General features: G+C 39.2%; 1 protein-coding gene across 4 annotated transcripts in view; it reads left to right on the top strand.

Annotated features, from left to right (window-relative positions):
- The window catches only part of shank3a (SH3 and multiple ankyrin repeat domains 3a), a 250,840-nt gene that overhangs the window by 96,357 nt on the left and 134,003 nt on the right, over nt 1-20,480 (top strand). For 2 of the 4 annotated variants that reach the window (XM_088079899.1, XM_088079900.1), the window contains 2 exons: nt 3,958-4,161; nt 10,249-10,320. In XM_088079899.1, the coding sequence (XP_087936025.1) occupies nt 3,958-4,161; nt 10,249-10,320 (276 nt within the window). Of the gene's footprint in view, nt 1-3,957; nt 4,162-10,248; nt 10,321-17,784; nt 18,598-20,480 lie in introns of those variants that run through there. The other 2 variants (XM_088079901.1, XM_088079903.1) reach the window with 2 other exon arrangements.

Here is a 20,480-nt window from a genome sequence, read left to right as displayed (position 1 = left end):
TATCCAATTGTCTTTACACTTAGTGGGTGTTGGCCGAGGACCAAATAAAGTGCAGTGTTGAGTGCAAGCTCTTGAGATCTATGGGACACACATGTTAGTAGTGTGTTGTAGTGTGTGTATGGACTGTGTAGTATATTGATAGGGGACCCTCCTTAACTGCTGAACAGCATGCTGGTGAGGCTTGCTCTCTGTCTCTTGCTACAGAACATTCAAGAGCAGATGAAGAAAGCCAGAGCAGACAAAGCGGAGATGTTACATTGTAGCAAATTCAAATATTTCAAGCATGTAACTGTCATAATTAACACTTATGTTTCTGGTAATAGTCTGGTCCTAAATAGTGAATGACTTGTATACTCCAACACTGGAGAGGAAACTGTGTCATTGCAGGTGAATTCTCAATTACCAGGGAAGTGCAGTGTTGAGTATGACGTTGGGATGAGCAGTTCTTTAGAAAGCTGCAAAAACTGGAGGTTAAGCAGTCGGCCCGTTCTGACCAGGCACGTTTTTACAGGCGATGCAGTCGTCCGTGTAAGACTGTTGTGAGAGGTAATAGAAGCTGTTGGCCCTAATCTGCACTTTAATGATGCAATAAAAACTAACCTGCTTCTGGATGTGTACCAGACATTATGCAGAAGGGACGCTGTCTTGATCCCACAGAAACAAACAAATTTCCGAACTTGCATTAAAAAAAAAGAACAGAACAGAACTACAGCCCCTGTGCATGTGCTGCACTGCTGTTGGTTCAGATCAGAGCTTTGTTTGACATCATGAGCATGCGATAATGTGTGCTCCAGGATAAGAGAAAAGGCTAATATTTCTGGGCCTCCCCCTGATTGGTTTCCTCCCCTATCTGACCAACAGGACAGTTTGTTTTTTGGATGATTTAACTTCATCAACTGCTAAGAGATCCTGTTACCCTTCTGTTTATGTCTGTACGTGATACTTAAGGAGCACATTTCATTATTTGCATAACAACATCTCTTTTTATATGTTTGACATCAGATGACATTTATACAGATGAAGCGTAGATACTCATTCAAAATGTCAGCAAGCTCATTTCTCTATGTTGTAGCTGCATATACTGAAAGACTGGATGTCCCATCATATTTGACATTTTTTTTGCCCCCTCAGCCTAACATAATGTCTGTTTTAAGACCAATTCGGTTTAGTCATTTCATAGTTTCAATTCTGGTTCTGTTTTGGTCCCTGTGACATAAATATGCACACGGTTCTGCACAGACCCCTATGCAGACATCCTTGTGTGTACAATTTTTTTTTTTTTTGACAGAAATTTACTCCAGACCCAGCAGTGTATTTTTAGACTCAGTTTGACCTGATGTTGCCAGTAGGAGGATGGCAAGCTTAACTCCCAGCCCTTCTGTTTACTGATGAGGGCTGAAGCAGATCCTCAGTGGTACGAAGAATTGCCACAGACACTGATTGAATGAATGAATGAATGAATGAATGAATGAATGAATGAAGGCTTTATTTTGAACATGCGAGAACAAAACAAAAAGCAAAAATAAACTAAAATAGTCAAAACAATCAAACACATAATTTTCTCAACATGTCTGAAAAGGAGCAGGAAGAAGCATACGCTTATTGAATCTTGCCGGGAGCAGGTGTTTGTCTCTTTTTTTTTTTTCATATTTTACAAACAAAAATTACCAAATATATTTACATATGTACATATTACCAATAACCGAAACAAACAACATACAAACAAATAATATGTGTGAACACCTAGTAATTGTCAACACCCTTCTTCCTCCCTGTACCTTGTAAAAACCATGTGTTTGTACTGCTTTAATCCATGAGGAAAGTGTGTCCAAGCCTTTAGTGAGTCAAGAAGTTATTTGATAAAACTTCAAACCTAGAGCAACATATTGTGCAGTCATAGATACATATATATTTTTGGTGTATGAGTATTTCAGCAGTTCTGTCTCTTAGTAATGATCAGCCTCATTTACATTGCATTAATATTGTTTGTGTTAAATTCATGTTTTTACTCTGCATATAGTGTTTCTTGTTTCTGCTTTCTGCAATCAGCATACTAACACACCCCCATTTCCCTATACAGTATATGGATATCAGTTTGCCCTGAAGTGTATCATGGAGAAAGTGGTGAAGTTTTTTCTGTACACATATTTAGGCCGCACACACCAGTGTCAGACTGTCAGCGAGTGTCTGTAAATGTAACGGCAGTCAGAAACAGCTGATAAGCTGTGTGTCACTCTCAAACATGTCGGTGTCTGATGCACTCTCTGCTGAAGGCACAGACTGCAGTCTCTTCAAGCACAGTTAGAAATGACAACTTAACACCTGCTTAGATGTAAATCAGAATTTTTTATGCTGCATGCTCATTAATAGGCTGCTAATTTACCAGTTGTCTTAAAATGAACGTTCAGTATGCGCAATTTCTATAAAGTAAAAACTAGAACGCTCAATTTTCATGTTTAAATTTTAAATTAGTAATTGATGAGGATGAAAGGGTGTCAATTTTATAGTTATGTAATCGGCTACACATGACCAATGCATTAAAAAATCAACATTTTTATTTGTTGTCCATTAGCCTTTTTAAATAATTACATTTTTAACATGTTATACATTTAGATAGAACATTTGTATTAACATTTTCTAAGACAGCCAGGCCTTCATCATTTGTGGGTATGTATGGTCTGAGGTGGTTTTAAAAATGTTCGCAGAGTATGAAAATTAAGGTAAGAACATATTGATGAATCCCAGATTTCTACTAAAACGTTCACACACATCACAGATTTGCGCGTACACTCTGTTTGTGAATGAGGCATTCTGCATGCCGTTTTGTCTTTGCATATACAGTTACAATAATGCTCTTTTTTTTCTTCATGCCAGGCTAAGATTTTTAAATTTTTTCACTGATGTTTTACTCAGAGCTGCCTGTTTGCATCTGCATCTGGGCATCATGTGGATGTTAGTTGCACTGTGTTGCTGTGATAAGATGCGATTTCTCAACAGTTGTGTCTGAGTGTCAAAAACATAGTGATGCTGAACAGGATGGAGTTGAGGTGCTGAATCAATATTGCAGGCAGCAGTGATTGATTTATTACTTGTGGGTTTTGCATGCACACTCCCTCTCTCTCTCTCTCAGGCTCCACAATGTGGTAGCTTGAGGGAAGTGCTCTGCCTAGCTGCAGTAACCATAGTCCTTTACACTCTGAACAGAGTGGAGAACAGCATGGTAATTTATTCAAGTGTTCAATTTAGCATGACATATGCGGCTCAGTTAGCAGTTAACCAAGCTTTATCTTATTTCTTAATATCAGTAATTTATGAAAAAGAGAGTACCACTAAGGTTATACTTCAGTGTATGTTTACTAGAGCGTACAAGTTAACTGAGTTGATTAATTTTTTTTTCATTTTTCCCATGGGCATCCATACAGTACCTGTGAACTGTTTCATTCATGACTGCAGACAGAGCTACTGCAGCTATTTATGTAGCAGTTAAATATTGCCCAGCTTAATTTTCAGAGCATGAATAATGCACACTCACATGTAGACTCAAATTTATGCCATTGAAAAATTGGTGTCAGGAAGGTGTTTCTGTAAGAGCTTTTGCTTATATTACGGTTTTGTTTACTTTAGTATGGTAACTAGCACTGGCTTCGAGGATGACCTTTCATGAAAAGTAATGGATAATGGTGAAATGCTGCCATACCTATGTGAATTGCTTATTATAATAAAAAGCCTAGCTTCTCCCCTGGGCATGACATTGGAAGTTCAGTATATCTCTCTGTAATGAAAGAGGTCCTATTTAATATTCTAACACATTTTACAGCACCTAAATGGTATATTTTTTTGACTCAGGAAAGTATCGCCCCCCAAACTCTTGGTTTTACTTAACTGAAGTGCAAATGTGATATTTAGAAAAATTACATGTGCTTGACCTTCTCCCCTCTTTTGCTCTTGTCTCTACAGAAATGTATGAAATTCAATGTGGATGCTCCTATCTGGCTGTCCAAACAGCGGATCCTGTGCAATCTCAACCAGAGCCTAAAGGATGTACTCAACTATGGCCTATTCCAGCCGGCCTACAACGGCAAGGCTGGCAAGTTTCTGGATGAGGAGAGACAGCTAAGGGAATACCCCTTCCCATCCATCGCTCCTGTACCTTACCTGGAGGTAGGTATGGAACATGTGTATGTATGAGACTTCGTGGAGTGCTGGCAGGAGACAGCAAGAGATGGAAAGTGAGATGGTACATGCCACCACACCATACATAATCTTTTTGTAATGTTTGTGCACAATCATCTTCCAAATAACATGGGGAAAAAATGACTTCACATAAGGTTTGCTTTTAACTTTTATGATTCTGAATCGCTTCTCAGACTCCAAAACTCATTTTTTCTCTGTCGTTGATAAAATCATTTTGGCAGAATGAAAGAACCAGATCCCAACTGCGAGATTTCAATTCAGCATCTGCACTGTGCACTGCCTACACAGGGTCCTAACTGGATGTAAGCGTTGGACTTTCAAGCCTATTGCATTATAGCGCATGCTTTCTGTCCACAGTGTATCTATTAAAATGGAACTCTGCCACATCATGTGAGCAGCTGTGCACTCGGAGACATAACCACTGAAAATATAGGTGAAAACTTACTTCCTCATTATTCATATTCACAACAGTATTATCGTTTGCTGTTTTATGTTACAGCACATGTCCCTTTTATCAGTGTTTATAATGTGTCTGTTCAGAACATGGTGGTTTATGTTGGTTGTTGTCATTTTTTTGTTAGTTTATAGTTTACACCATTAGTGAGTTGGCTGTGACACTTCAGCAAACCAGCTGTGCTGGCGGTAGGAGAGTTACAGGTCATTTCCTCATTAAAAATAAATAAAAAGGTGGCAGCCGATACCTTAAATGGTATGTTGACCCCGTCATTGAAAAGAACACCATAGGCTTAAAGTTTAATCAGAAAAAGAAGAAGAATTTTGGTACAGATGCAGAAGCCTCAGCCATATGGGGAGCACACTCTACCAGGAGAGCTAGAGGTCGCCCTGTACCGTTAAAATCTTAATGACACCCATCCCTACGTGGGAGTGAACATCTCTAAATCGTGTCAAATTACTATAACACAACAAGGTATAAACAGCCCCTCAGTATTCAACAACTTTCAAATTGTTCTTTTAAGGGCAACTGTACTTCACATAGACTGAACACATGATGCCTGTTGTATTTCCATCTTATTAGCAGCTGTTGTTGAAGAGTATCTGCTGTAGTCTTTTTAATGTGTCTTAATGTTTGCATCACAGGCACACACATGCAGCCTCACACAGCATGTTGGTGTATGTGCATCATTGTGCATGCAGTGTATATTTTTTCTGTCATGAGGTGTCAGTCAAATCTAGCAGCAAAAATACCCTGCTCGATGACAGTGTGTTGTCTACAGCGGCTGTCATCTCATGGAGATAATTGTTGTGCTTGTCCATCATGGTTTTTGATCTGAGAGAAATGCAGGCGTGTAAAGATGTGTCGTGTAACAAAGAGTGGTGTAAAGACGCCGGGTGGTCTTTTGACTGGCCGTTCTTGTTTTCTCTGCTTTCTGATGTGTCAAGAGATGAAGAGCATAAAACAGATTCACTTTCCACTTGAGCCTCAGTTTAATGTCAATCTTTGCTGCATAGGGAGATACTGCTATTACTTTTAATTACATTATTGCTTATTATAGTCCCATATTGCTTTACAATTGTAATAAATCATTTTAATGAATAGCCTTTACCATGTTTTCTTTGGTGGTGCAGTTTGGCTATTTCAACAATGATGAAATATCGAGGCATATTGCGTGCTCATGGTAAGGCTATTTGTCTCCTCTTCACTCTGTATGCATAATTTTTCTCTCACCTTGGCTCTTAATGGCTCTTAATATTTCAGAATTGATTTATTGTTCTAATTTAGGGTTGGACTCTTGGTGGCAGTCAGTTGACAAAAGTAGACCTTTGAAAACTGGCTGGAGGATGTTTCTGTTGTTTCACCAGCTTGATGAATTGTCATATAATCAGAAACATGTTTCTGAACAAATGCTTATTTTGTAAAAAATTCAGAGGTTAAAACACAGTTTGATATAAGACACAAAAGGCTCAATTAAGTGTGTAGTTAGTGCATCAGAATATCAATATCAGCCATTTACGTACATACCACCTGGCTCAAAACCAACATTCTTCACATTTTTAACTGTTTATTTAAAACTTCAACTGGATATTCGCCAGAAAAAAGGAAATTAACCAATTTGTAGAAAGTCTAGGTAGTGCATACACCTCAATGCAGGAAAGTGCATAAAAAAACATTAACTCTTTATAGTCTACTGGAGGAGTTAGGGGCAGTGTCATGAGTGGTGCTCTGCATAAGTCCGATGTTAAGATTGCAGGTTACTGTTGTTTATAAGATCATTTTTAGGGTCTCCAGCTGTGTCAGGAACCAACCCAACTGCCAGAATAAATGTTGGCTTGTATATATCTGAAAACAACATGCAACATTTGCATATTATTATGTAACAAATATGTTAAATGTTGAAGTTTCTTTACATTTCAGCAACTCTGTGGTTAATGTGGTTATATTTAGGCACATAAATCACTTGGTTATGTTTAGGGAAAGGTGATGTTCTGGCTTAAAATACCTACTTTGTGGCACAGTTGCCACCAGAAATGCTGCCAGTGTCTAAAAACAACAGCTTTTTGGTGACACACTGCTGGAAATGGCATCGTTTTCTAGCAAAATTTTGGTGGAACAATTTCTGCTGGAAGTGCTGCTGATATTGTAAAGAAAATGTCTCTTTTTGGTTGCACTGTAGGATTTGGCCCAGTGGTGGCATGAGACACAGACACAAAATCTTCAATTGGTGTTTTTTTTTTTTTTAATTGTTATCACCAGTCAAGAGCAAGGTGAAGCTATGCAAAATGGGAAATATATCATGTAACATGTGCAGTCTACGTATACTTAAACATTTCTGTGGATTTATCTATCCTGACACAGAAATATCATGACATGAGCATCCCTGCCCTACCAAAAAAACACCCCTCTGTACTGCATGCATGTGGTACATTCCTGCCCCCCCTCCCTTACAAAATGCTTTGGACTCTCCCACCTCTGTTTGGCATTTGAATCAGGAACCTCTGCATGAAGGTAACACCAGGGGGTTTCAACCAGACCAAACAATTGGTAACATGAAAATGTTTCAGAACGGGACTGTGAAGTTAAACTGTGTGTGATATGATGGTATCTCTTACAACTGATTGGATTTGATAACTGTTGACATGCACAGCACAGCAAACTGGCACAAACTGACACTAGCTTACCATGTTAATGCTGATGCTAATGCTAATGCTAAGCTAATGCTAGCAAAAACACTTGACCCATGGAAAGTAGTGCAAAATGACATTAGCATAGCACAACAGAAGTTGAAACATCCTAATAGGCTTTGTGTAAAAGCTGTGTGAAACTTATTTTTTAGCCGGCAAGGGATTACCCCATTACAGACACAATCATAACTGGAAGTAGCACTGATGTCTTGGTAAAAAATATACTGTTTTGTTGTTTGCTGGTCTCAATCAGGGCTCTGCAGCATTCTGGTCGATCTATCCACCATCCTTTCCAACTCCTGATTACATAGTCAGCTCATATGCATGTTGTCAGAACTATATCATTTTAAAAACTTGGATATGGCACTCATAAAAACTTGCCAATGAAACATACTGTGGTTTGCAGAAATTTACAATGGCAACATTTTCTTTTGATAAATGGACTGCAGGAACATAATGGAAGTACTTGAATATTGGTACAATGTTATATCAGTAGAACAGCCCTGACATTGAATTGAAATGAATTGAATTTCATCATTTCGAACATGTAAAAGGAAAAATAAAATACACAAATAAAAGCAAACAAGCCTTACAGCCAAATGCAATGACCTTTTTTTGATCTGTACAAAACCTATTCATCAGTCCCAATAAACAAATACTCAAGCCACTTAAACCTAAATGTCACATATTCGAAAAGGAGAAAGGAAGAAGTACACACTAATTTATTCCTACCACTATAAATACACACACACATATATATAAGTATACAAGAAGAAGTTACATCTTTGTTTTGTTTGATCTCTACTTTTTAAGCATGTTTTTGTACTTGCAAAGACTCGGGGAACCAGAAGAATCTGCAAGCTCATGTTTTATTTGCTCTGGCTGGTACATCTGGTCCACCTCCTGTTGAGACAGATATCCAGCAGACCAGGCTTTGGCCAGGCCAGTCACAACCGTACATCTGATATTTGGTGTGTTTCAGACAATGACTGACAAATTACAGAGCCATGGTGCTTTATGCGAAATACATGCCCACATTGTTTTTGGCTCATGAACCTTTATGACAGGGACATGACGGTGAGATAAACTGAGCTTAGCAAGGAGGAGGGCCTTTGAGGCATTTTTTGAACTTTATTTTAAAGCACTTTTAACAAATTCTGATGGCAAAAATGACAACACTCCTTCACAGCTCATCTCTGCACGCTGTTGTCTGGTTACATTTGTCCATTTCTCAGCGCTACATCATGTTTAGTTGCTCTGATTGGTTGGAGGTTTATCCTGGGGCATTTTGGTCTACACCCCTAGGAAATTAAAAATGATCTGGGAGGTTCCAGTCCCAAATTAAATAGATATACTTTATTTCCAACATTTAAAAGAATAAAGTAGAGTACTCTGTGAATTATTCTGGTGATGACAGGCTAGTAAAGTCTTACAATCCAGATGAACAGCGGTAGTGATCAGCTTGTGTGTGTTTGTGCGAGTGTCTGCTACTACGCTGTTGAAGCACTGTGTGTGTCATTGATTGACCAGCAGTTATTCCCTGAGGCCTGTGGTGTGTGGAGATGATTGACAGGGTTGGATTAGCAGCTCAAACCCGCTCTGCTGTCTCTTGGATTTACCCTGTTGGTGAATGCCACACATCGCTGGAGAGAGACATCCACACACTAATGTACATACACATAAATGCTTGCATGCAGGTGCACACACACACGCATGCATGAATGCAGGCACACACACACACACACACACACACACACACACACACACACACACACACACACACACACACACACACACACACACACACACACACACACACACATACAGAACCTAAATACATTGCAAGTCCTGGGCAGTGAAAGTAACATTTTTTTAAAGCTATTACAGGCTGTCAGTGTTCAGTGAAACCTGTCTATTAAACAAGCAGCTTTCACCAGACGTAATGAATGTTCTGACTTTTGACAAGTTGGGAAATGGGTTTTGGAGGGAGGGGGATTATTAAAAAAGTATTATTAAAGAAGTGAAGTAAAACTGGGCTGTCTATGCAGTAGTAAGACGCAAACTCTTTTCAAATTGGTGTTATATGACTAGAGAAGACAGCGAAAGAGGACTGTGGCAGTCACTTTTGCTCAACAGGTTGAAAACCTACAACTACCTGAATGCACTGCACTGCAATAAACAATGAATGCTCTTGCTGATGGATGATGTAATGTGAATTTCCTGTCTAGAAAAAATGTAAGAGCCGGAATCTTATCCGTCTATAATCCAATCAGTTTCTGGTCAAAGAGGTCGAAGTTGTTTTACTTCTATTAGCTATTTGACATACTAGAGCTAATTAAAATTTTAAGTTGGAGAGAATTTTTTTAATTCCAAGTGGGGGTGGGTGGGATTTTCTCTTCATTAAATGAATCCACTTGTCTTTTTTAATTTGTCAAATCTCTTTGCAAACTCCTGCACATTTATTCAGTTGAAATTGGAAACCGTTTTTATTGTTTGCAATTTATTCTTTATACTCAAGCTTTAAGAAGCAGGAGGTTTTCAAGCAAGATGTAATATGTAGAAAAGATGACAAGCAGGAATGCTAAAAAAAGATGACAGCCGTATACAAGGAGATATTTGGCCCCCTGATGTCATTGCATGGTTATTAAATGAGTCAAAATTTCAGTTTCTATTTTTCATCTATCTCTTTCATGCTCTCTCTGTCTCTCTCACTCTCTAGTTTTTCTTGCTTTTTTTATATATCTGAGAAGCTAATACTTGACAAAGTAATTTGCAATGACTGTGGATATTAACAATTAAATAATATTGTTTATTTTGTGTGTAGTGGGGCTTTTTTGTAAAGCAGTCAACCCACAAAGAAAAGAAAGGCTAAAACCTGCTTAGCCTCTTACGTTTGTTCTTGTTTTGTTTCAGTTCCGCTATAAAAGACGCGTCTACACCCAGACTTACCTGGATGAAAAGCAGCTGTCGAAGCTCCACACCAAGGTAAGACCAAACAGCTGTGCACTCTGTCATCCTGACATCTGAAGACTTGATGCTTTGTGCAGCCTTCTAAACTGAGTGCAAAGCACATATTTTATGCAGTACACAGAATAAAGTTTGGATAGTGTGGATGCCAAGGGGTTATAGCAGGTGTAGGAAGGTTATGAATAAGTTTTATTCTCTATTCTTTAAGATGCTTGAGAAGAGGACCTTAGTAACAGCTTGGCCATGTGTGCTTGTTAGTTCATTTATGTGTAACTGAATAACTTTCTTTGAGTCCTGAGAGCTCTGCATGAGGACAATGTGTGTGTGACAATGTCTGTTAAAATGAGCAGGTAGAGATTCAGGTAATCGAGGTTTCATCTGTTTCTAGTCATGTGTATCCCCCCAGTTCTAACTTTCACCAGTCCTGTTTAACTGCTTTTGTCAAAATACCCAGCGGGTAGCACTGTGTTTTTATTCCCTGTTGACCTGTAATGTAAAACATGTAATTTTCTGTTCTACTCAAACATAAAAGTAGGAATCGAAGGCTACGCTGATTAATATTTTGTCCCGTGTTGAAATTTGATCTCAGATGAAGTTGAGAGTAGTTGAAACAGATATTTTTTTGTATTACTGTTTGGTGTATCAATGAATGGGTATGAATCGACACAGAAGGCGAGGCGGGTTTCAGTGAAATCAGTCTTTACTTGTTGGATCAGCAGGCTTATAGACAGCGACAAAAAGGCAGTCTAAACTGGCAAACAGAACCAAAGAGGCGGCGCTGGCAGACAGTGGTCAGGGGCAGGCAGGTGGTCACAAACGTAGATACAGAGCTGCAGAATAGGACAAAGCCTGGCACAGTTAGGCTATTGAGCAACCTAGACAGTCTGGCAGAGTGTGAATACTCCTGCCTGGACACTATGACTAACAGAGTATTGGGGAACAGGTGCGCAAGCACATGACTAATCAGGTGATCGTTTGAATTAGGGACTCAGCAGGGACGACTAGTGGACACGTGGAGAATGGCTGGTCTGAAATACAAGATGCCAGTAAGTAGATGCGCATGAGGTAGATAGATATGAGTATGTGTGTGTGTTTGTGTGTGTGTGTGGGTGTAATAAGTGGAGCAGACAGCAGAGAACTGAATGCATTTGCATCAAACCCCATCAGAGGGCAGGAGATTTGCACTGCAGAGATTTAACAGTGTCAATTGTGGGTTTTTTTGTGTGTTAGAGAGAGAGAGAAAGAACACAAGTGGGGAGCTTTTGTTGCTTGCAAATAGTAAAATTGGAGTTTTGATCATTTATGCATTAGTCAGTTCTTTTAATCCTTGTGATTGTCAAAAGCTCACTCTCCAGTTTCAGTTTCACTAAAAAAATAAAAACTTTTGTAAGGTTTTTTTAGCATTTGCCGTTTTGTCATCGAACACATCGAAACATGCTGTGTCACATAATAATCTGATGAATAAAACAGCATTAAGTAACACCACAAAGTAGGCTGCCTTCACCCGTTATGTGTGACTAATGTTCTTAGATGTGCTTTTCTTGAACTTAATAGAGTAATGCTAGTGAGAGCAGTTTAACGGCTTATTGCTGATTTGCAGTGAGCTCCATATACAGTATATCCCATGAGAAAATTTGATTATATTGTTAATCCTTGCTGTCGTAGTTTGAGGAAATAAAGTGCCTAGCAAGCTTAGGGACTTTTTTTCCCATTTATTTGTGAAAAGGCCTACATGGATACGTTTGGCTTCATTGATGCATTGGTCTGATTCTTGCATTGTCACAGTGATAACAGTTGTCTTTCTTTATTTCATTTGTATGTTTCTCACTTGCTTTCAACTTGAAGCAGTATTTCCCTGCTGGAGAGATAGCCTTTTCATAAAACTATACTGTCTATGCAAAGAAAGATGCAAATTCTTTTTAATTTTGAGCTGTATTATCAGAGAAAACTGTAGGAAAGGACTTTGGTGTTCACTTCTGCTCAAGATTAAAAAAACTACCAGGATGCACTGTGTCTCACCTAAACACTCCTGCTTGACAAAACACTCGTGGGTGACAAAATGCAAGCTTGGCTGTTTTTTTGGCAATATGGCAACTGGCTTGAAACAAGTGATCTCAAATTACAGTTAAATGATGAGCTGAAATATGTTTCTGAAAACATTTCAGATGAGAAATATACAATCCTTGCTTGGGTCCTGACCTTTGAATCTGTCCACTCCATTAAGTTTGACACTACTTTTTCATCAGGCATCTTGACATGAAACAGTGGTTTCTTGAATAAAATAGAAAACAATGAGCACTGGGGTGGGACTCAGATGGCCAGTCATTGCCACTGGTGGGACTTGGCTGTTGTCGAGTTTTATCAAGCATTATCAAGAAGCGCTGTGGATAAGACAGACACTGCTATCAAGGCTGTTCTAAATCGACATGTCTTCTCAGTATCGTCCCACACTGTAGTTTGTTTTACTCTGCTCCACTTTTAAAAGCCCGGTACAACAGGTATGTTGGCATGGCTACGTATCAGTGTGGACTTTAAATGACGTTAAAGTTAGGGGGATGCGGTGAATTGTTTGGGAAAATTGAATCATCCTCTCCACGGAAATCAGTGGACGCAGTGTCAGACTGAAGATGGAAAAGGAGAGTAACGAGTTGACAATTCTGTTATCAGGCAAAGGCAACTCAGAAACAGATTCTTGATTCATATTTGATCAGCAGTGCTTAGTTTTACCATTTGATCTCAGTATTTTCAGCCTCCAATTTTACAATACAAGAAAACATATGGTGCCCACTCCGTGTTAACAAATTCTCTTCATACGGCCAAACATTGCACTCAAATATGTCTCTGGAGACTTTCTATGCAAGAAATAGGCAATACAGTAGCATAACCTTGGATTGTGTTTGATCAGCACAGCCTACTTTTACTATTTAATCCTCATTTGAGAGAGAGAGAGGAGCAGGCCTCTCTCTCATTCCACTTCTATCCACTTTGTATTCGTGTTAGTGGACATACAAAAATGCTGAAGTACAATCTGAAGTTTGTGCAACAGCCTCTTAGCCAGCAAAAAATTGATCCTGAGTGATGAGCAGGAAGATTTGAGCGCTGGTAAGATGGAGGGGAGTTTACCATTGTTAATTTACACATTGTATCCACATTGTGATTATACAGAGCTTGTTGATTGGCAAAGTATCCCTTTAAAGAGCAGACAGATTGGCAGCACTTAATAACAGTCTGTCTGGGGTATGACAAATTCTATCCTATATAAAATAAATGTTCAGAGTTTCTGGCCACAGGCGTTGTTTTTGCAGAAAAGTGGCACATAGTAACACAAGGATCTTTTCTGCCAGGGTCCAATTCCCTTGTAGAGACTTTTCAACATTTAGTTGAACATTTGGAAAGTAGGGGCCAAAATGTGTCCCGTTTTGGGAATCCTCGCTGTGTCCTGGACTTATGTGTGGGATATCTGAAATGTAATTGAAAATGGTTTCTTAGAAAAAGAGAGAACATTTGATTCAGTTCATTGTTGGGCTATTTTGTCCATTTACTGTACGTTCATGGGCAGTGAGTGTTTTTTGCGGTGCACAATTATAGAGAGTGTCAGACAAAGAGAAATAGTGAATGGGTTGGAAATGCAGGAAAGCTGCGATGAGACAGATGAGTCATACTCTCAAATATTGTCTCTTGTCTAACCAGTCTGGTGTGAGGTGCTGCCGTCTGCTACTGTGCTACATTGCTATGACAAAATATATGAGTGTTACTCAACCACGGTCAGTTTCTACCCACCTGCAATTCAGGTGGTAATTTCACACAATAAATCATCTATACAGAGATAATCTGTTGTGATTGGCCTGCCTCACAGGCAAGCAGAAGTGGAACTGGTAAAGAGTGTGAGTCTTCAAGCCGCTAACGCTATCTCACTGATTACACCCTGAATGTGTGAATGGACAGTGAAAGCAACCGTGTTGTTTGAGGTTGTTTTTTTTGCAATGACTAATCGAGAACAGCTGTGTTATCGGAGAGAATGAAGGTGGTAATTTGGCCGTACAAGCTCCAGAAGCACACATACTAAATTTGTGTTTTGCTCGTTTAATAAACTGCATGTCTCTCAACACAGAGACACCTGGCACAGAGACACTGGTCATTACAGGAGATATCACGTCAAATATCTGTCACAGTGCATGCTTTTCGAAAACACTGGGGTTAAAGTGTGTCTGTGAAACATTTGGCACAGATATACATTAGGAACAATTGTAAAGGTCTAATTGAAATACCTATACAACCTGGGTGCCATGATAGGCTACAGCACCTAATGCTTCCTCAGTGAAATTAATGTGGAAGAAAAGCAGCTCAGTTTATGATATCTATCAAGTCCATGGTCAGAGCCAAGAGCTATCTAACTATATATGTTAAATATATGCAGATGTTTGAAAAGTTTCTTCTATAAAATACTCTTGAAACTCTAACTTTAGGTAAGTGGTATATTAATTATTCTTAGCAGTAGTAGTAGTATGTTAATTATTCAATCACAAATGTTAAAGGCTTTTCACAGGTCCCTGTCTAGGCAGTGGTAATAAAAAGAAAATATTCTCCTGTGCCTGCATTAGCGAAGATGAGCTTTAAGCAAGTGATGTTACAAAGTAATGGAACATTGACGTTTGGTCCCCACTCTCTTTTTTCTCAGTGGCACTTTTGCTTTTGTTGCATAATGACTTTCAGGGGTAAAGAGGGAAATCTTGTTATGGGTGACTCTTGCAGCCTTGGCAGTCACGATATTCACTATTCATCCTGCAGCAAGCTGCCCTGTTAGGCAGAGGTCAAGCATTAGCCTACTTTGCTAGTATGGAGCTCATTAGCCGCAGGCTAAAGTTTGAAATTAGGTCATAATTGATAGGACACCCCCCCCCACACACACACACACGCACGCACACACACACACACACACACACACACACACACACACACCCCACCCCACACCCGACCCAACCGGACCTTCTCACCTCAAAACTGTCCTGGTTAACGATGCAGGGTGGCTGCATAGGAGATTTACATGGTATACTTTGAGGGAAAACAAGAGTGCATGTGAGTGGGTGTATGGTGTTGAAGGTCAGCCATGTGATAAACAGGGTTTCAGAAAGGGTGGCTTTCATGCAGTGTGACAGAGCTTCCACTGCTAAAAACTGCCAAGTCCCTTTTTTCATGTTTTTTTTTTTGTTTGTTTAAGCATCCTTCCAAGAAATTTACACAAACTGACTTAATGACAGTATTGACGTCTAAAACATGTCAAATATTTTCAATTTTTCAGCTTTACAAAAGTACACAAAAACAGCATGTTCATATAAACAGCTCACATATCAGAAAGCAAGTAACAAACAAAATAACAAAAAACTTCTGCTAGAAAACATAAATCCAGCCTTCAAGCCATTCTACACATTTGCAGTTGTATTTATTTTTAAATAGTCAATGAATGGACCCCATATTTTAGTTAACTTATTGGACCATTTAAATAAGTTAATGAACCATTTCTGTAAGCAGGGAGGGGTGGATGATTTCTAGTCCAAAAGAATGTTTTTTTTTTTTTTAATGCATTCATACCAAGTATCAAAGCCATTTCGTCTACTACTGAGAGTCCTGTAGCATCTCCAGAACATCCAGAAAGTGCGAGCTAAGGGTCAGGCTTCGTGAGTTTTCCAAAGATCTTGGACAATATTTCAAATATCTGACCAAAGATCGGTAGGAGAGGACAGGACCAAAAAAGATGTATCATGTTGCCCTGTGCTGTCTGACATCTTTCGCATAATGAGGTAATTTTAGGATAAATTTTGCTCAATTTAAATTTTGAGTAGTGCATTTTATGCATGACTTTATATTGTATCAGAGTATTTCTTGGATTGATTAAACATGTATGTATTCTAGAGAAGCCGGTTTTCCATGTTTCATCTGACAACTCTATACCTGGCTCTTTGGACCAAGCCTCCTTTAGGCGGTCTGTGAATACTGAGTTGACAAAAAGAGAAGCAATATGGGAAACAGGATGTTTGGATTCAGGAGGAAGTCGAGGGAGTTCATTTAATGCATGTTTTTTTGGTATATTTTCATAATGTGAAACACTCACCCTCATATAGTGTCTAATTTGGAGGTATCGGAAAAAGTATGAGGCAGGAAGATCTTGAAAATTTAATTTTACCTTTAATTTCTCCAATAAACTTTTTGAGTTATAATTTTAAAATCAGTATGTCATGTTTTTATGAACATTACAATGCCATGTTTTTATCAGAAGGAAATATTCTAGATGTTTCATTCACCCACTCGAGATCACCTACATCTTGCTGTCTTACTCATGAAAAACTGACACTTTAGCCTACTGCAGAGATTGGTTATTGCAGATGTATGTGACCTTGTGAGAAACTCTTCATACATGTCCTGGAGAACAGATCTCATGCAGTTTTAAGTTGATTGGGCTTTTACACTTTTGCAGCCAATAAAAGATGTATAAATAGTCAGCATGAAAGATCAGGTGACTGGGTGCATAATAAGATTGGTATGCTGGATGTATATATAATATGAATGAAAGCCCTGGGCATCGTGGCCATAGAGATAGCTGAGGAGGGGATGGGTTAGAAGAAGCTAAAGAGGCATATACAGTAGTGGAGAGCATTTAGTAACGCACTATTTGGTAATGTGGTCACGGACTCCACAGAGCAGACTGCCAGACTGAAGGCATTTCAATTGTGTTAATGTCATAAAGCCGCTGAGAAATTGCACACACTATCAAAATATAGAATGATCTTACTCTTAAAGTGATTAGGCTTGTTCAGTGTGATTCACAAGCTAAACCAATGCTCACATCATGCCAGATTTTTGATAATGTACATGTGTGGGAAAGCATAATTCACAAAAGGCTCCTCCATAAAACGTATTGCAGAGTAATGCCATTCCTCCCACACTCAGGCTTTGTATTGCTGTTAGCAGCTTATTGTATTTATGAATGAGAATTCCTGCATTATTTTCAATTTACAATGAAACCACACAGAGAATGTAGCTCATTGTAGGTGTGATATTGTTCTGAGATGCCAGATCCCACAGAGCATTTGTAGAGTGCCTAAACCCTCGCATCAGTGCAGTGTTATTGCAACTGCAGCCATCATAAAATTCGATGTGGGATTTCTGCATAACACACACACATTTACAAATATACAACATGCACACACACAGCTGCATGGCTCAGGATGAGAGGATATTACCAATGGGGAATCCCTCACACAAAAAGCTCCCCTTATGGATAATCCACAAAAAAGAAGAGAAATGTTGTTCTTTGAAAAGAGTAGAGACATATCTGGGTAGAAAGAACATGTGCACATGCACACATGTTCATATACGCACAGGGACACACACACACACACACACACACACACTCTCAGACAAACCGATAAAGACATGGAACTTAGGATTTTTCGAAGTATTTTCCCAGGTGTATCGCGGGGCTCAGCTGAAATTGTTTGTGCTGGTTCCAATTTTAGATATTGTATGTGTCTCTTTGTTTTTTGTTGATGGGTGTACACGTGTACATAACTGTGCATGCCTGGCGTGTGTAATTTGGGTTATTTGTACAAACAAATTGGACAGTTTTTTTTCAGGAGCAGTAAGATATGAAAACATGAGCATTAGTCAAACGTCATAGAGCTCCCACTGTCGTATAACACTTGGTAATAACAGAGATTGCATCAGTGTCCTACAGTATGGTTATGTTTTTGTCCTGTTATTGTCTTTATTTCCTTTCCATTTGGATTTCCTTATCTTTGCTTCTACACCCCACCCATTTCCCCTCTCATTTTCTCTTTCTATTTTCCCTCCCTCTATCTTCCGCTTTCTCTCCTCCCTCTATTTTCCCTCCCTCTTCTCTAGCTCTGTCTCTCTCCCCACCCTCCCTCTGTTCTCTCCAGCATCCTGCAAAATCACCCCTTACCATCTCTCCGTCTGCCTGTGCATGCACAGAAGTCAGTGTGTAACGCCTGTGCTTGGGTGAGTGTTTGTGTGAGTGACCATGTGAGTGTGCATGTGCTGCTTTGACAAGACGAGAGGTAGTGAAGGAGAAGGAGAGGAGACCAGGAGGAGGGGGACTGAATATGGCCATGTGGATGATGTTTTGGCACAGAGACTGTAGCTGACCTACGGGAGTGCGTTTGTGACGGGAAGTGTGTCTGTGTGTGTGAGATGGGATCCGCTCTGGGCAGAAGACAAGCAGCCCAGAGAAGAGAAAGAAAAACTAAAGAAGCCAGGAAGGCCAGACTCAATAGTAAGGTACCCCAATTGCTCTCATCATCTCTATAATTTAATTTTATCATTATCTTTGGTGTAAGCATGTATTTTTTCCTCCTCTGTTTCTCTGTTTTTCACACTTTTTATCTCTAATTTCTCCTGAACACTCCCCAACTCATCCCTGCCTACCTGTCTATGCTTGCTCTCTCTCTCTTTCTCTCTCTGGCTTTCGTTCTGTTGTTATGCTCTGCTGCATGTTGCCTGTGTGAAGAGCTGGTGCAGTCTTGTCTGAAACCTTGACAGAATGCTAATGTTTCTCTCTGCACTGGTTCAGTTACTACCTCTAGGTTTGGATCACTGTGTCTGTGTGTGTTTTTGTGTGTGACTGATATGTTTGAAGATGTGTGGATGTTTGTGTCTAGTTGTGGCCAATATGAGTGGTTGTGTTTTGCTTTTGGATCTCTGACTGAGTAAGGCAAACATTTTTGTGTGTGTGTGTGTGTGTGTGTGTGTGTGTGTGTGTGTGTGTGTGGACACAAGATAGTGTGTTTGCACATTCCACTGCACGTGTCTATAGAAATATGTTTATGCATGCACATGACATTGTGTGTGACAGTAGGTCTCTGTGGGACAGGACTTGCCTTGTGGTCTTTACTGTCTGTTATCATATTGCTCCGCTTGTGTCACATTGCTGTCATAACCTGCTATTGATGTTCTGTGATGGAGATGGCCTCACTGAGTGCGCGTGTGTGTGTGTTTGTGTTTGTTTTTGTCAGAGAGAGACAAAGCTGCTAAAAGCTGGAAACACAGTATAATAGCTGAGGCACAGTGGATAAACTTGTTAAGCACAGTAACTACCACATACAGTATTTTCTGTGAGCCTCCGCTGAGAGTCTTAGAGCTGTCAGTCTCAGTCAGCGAGGGCTCAGCAGGTGGCAGCTGTCAGCAGGATGCCCTGTGGGCAGCTTGACCTGAGCTTCTGCACAAATGGGCAGCTTCACTTACTATACAAAATATCCCACACAAACATGTCTTCTGTGAGTCCATTTGGTTATTGACAAAGTATAGATTCTGTGGGGTACAAAACTCATCATATTCAGTTTCATACCATGCCCTGTCTGTTATTTTGTAACTTTGTTTTTCATATGCTCACATAACAATCACTTCTTAAAACCCATTTTTATAGACTGGCTTTTATAGTCTTTTTATTTATTTTACCTATTTTATTTGTTTTATTTATTTCATTTCCTTTTATTTGTGGTTTTATTGCCTTTATTGCTGTTTTATTGTCTATTTCTTTGTATTATTTTCTATTGATATTTTGCATCCTGTGTCTTGCATTTTTTGTCCTCTGGTTTTAATTTTATCCATACTCTACCCTAGTTTCATCTCACTTATGTTCTATAGGGCTATTTGAGGTTCTGTTGTTGTATCACCTTCTATGTTTCCCATTTCTGCTTTGCTTTGTTTGTCAAAGTACTTTATAAACTCTATTTTTAAAGATGATATATATAAAAAAAAAGTCATTACTATTATTATATCTAGCTTAAGTTAGAAACAGCCAAAAGTATGAGTAATGTGAATAGTCATGCGATTAGACCCCATTTTGATGTCATGTATTTTAAGGGGAACAGTGAAACTGTAGTAGAAAAGTGGAGAAAAGATTTAAAGTTTGATAGCAGCAAAACGATTTGCTGATAGAGATTGTGGCAAAAATTTGATTGGTCTAAATGGAAGAACAAATGCCCATAATCAGCTGATTGGAAGAAGTGGGAGGAGTGAGATAGAGAGAGAGAATTGTGAATGAATGAAGCATAAAGACAGTCTTCCTTATTGAACTTAGACTAAGCCTTATTAAAACTACACACTGTAATAAAGTGTGATTTTTGTTCCTTTGTTTTGGCCCTGGCTTGTAGAGTGACAGT

This window comes from Plectropomus leopardus, chromosome 7 (assembly GCF_026936395.1).
Source record: "Plectropomus leopardus strain MGB_pleo_1.0 chromosome 7, ASM2693639v1, whole genome shotgun sequence".
NCBI lineage: Eukaryota > Metazoa > Chordata > Actinopteri > Perciformes > Serranidae > Plectropomus > Plectropomus leopardus.
Note: the sequence above shows the minus strand (reverse complement) of the source record. Positions and strands in the feature narration are given on the sequence as shown.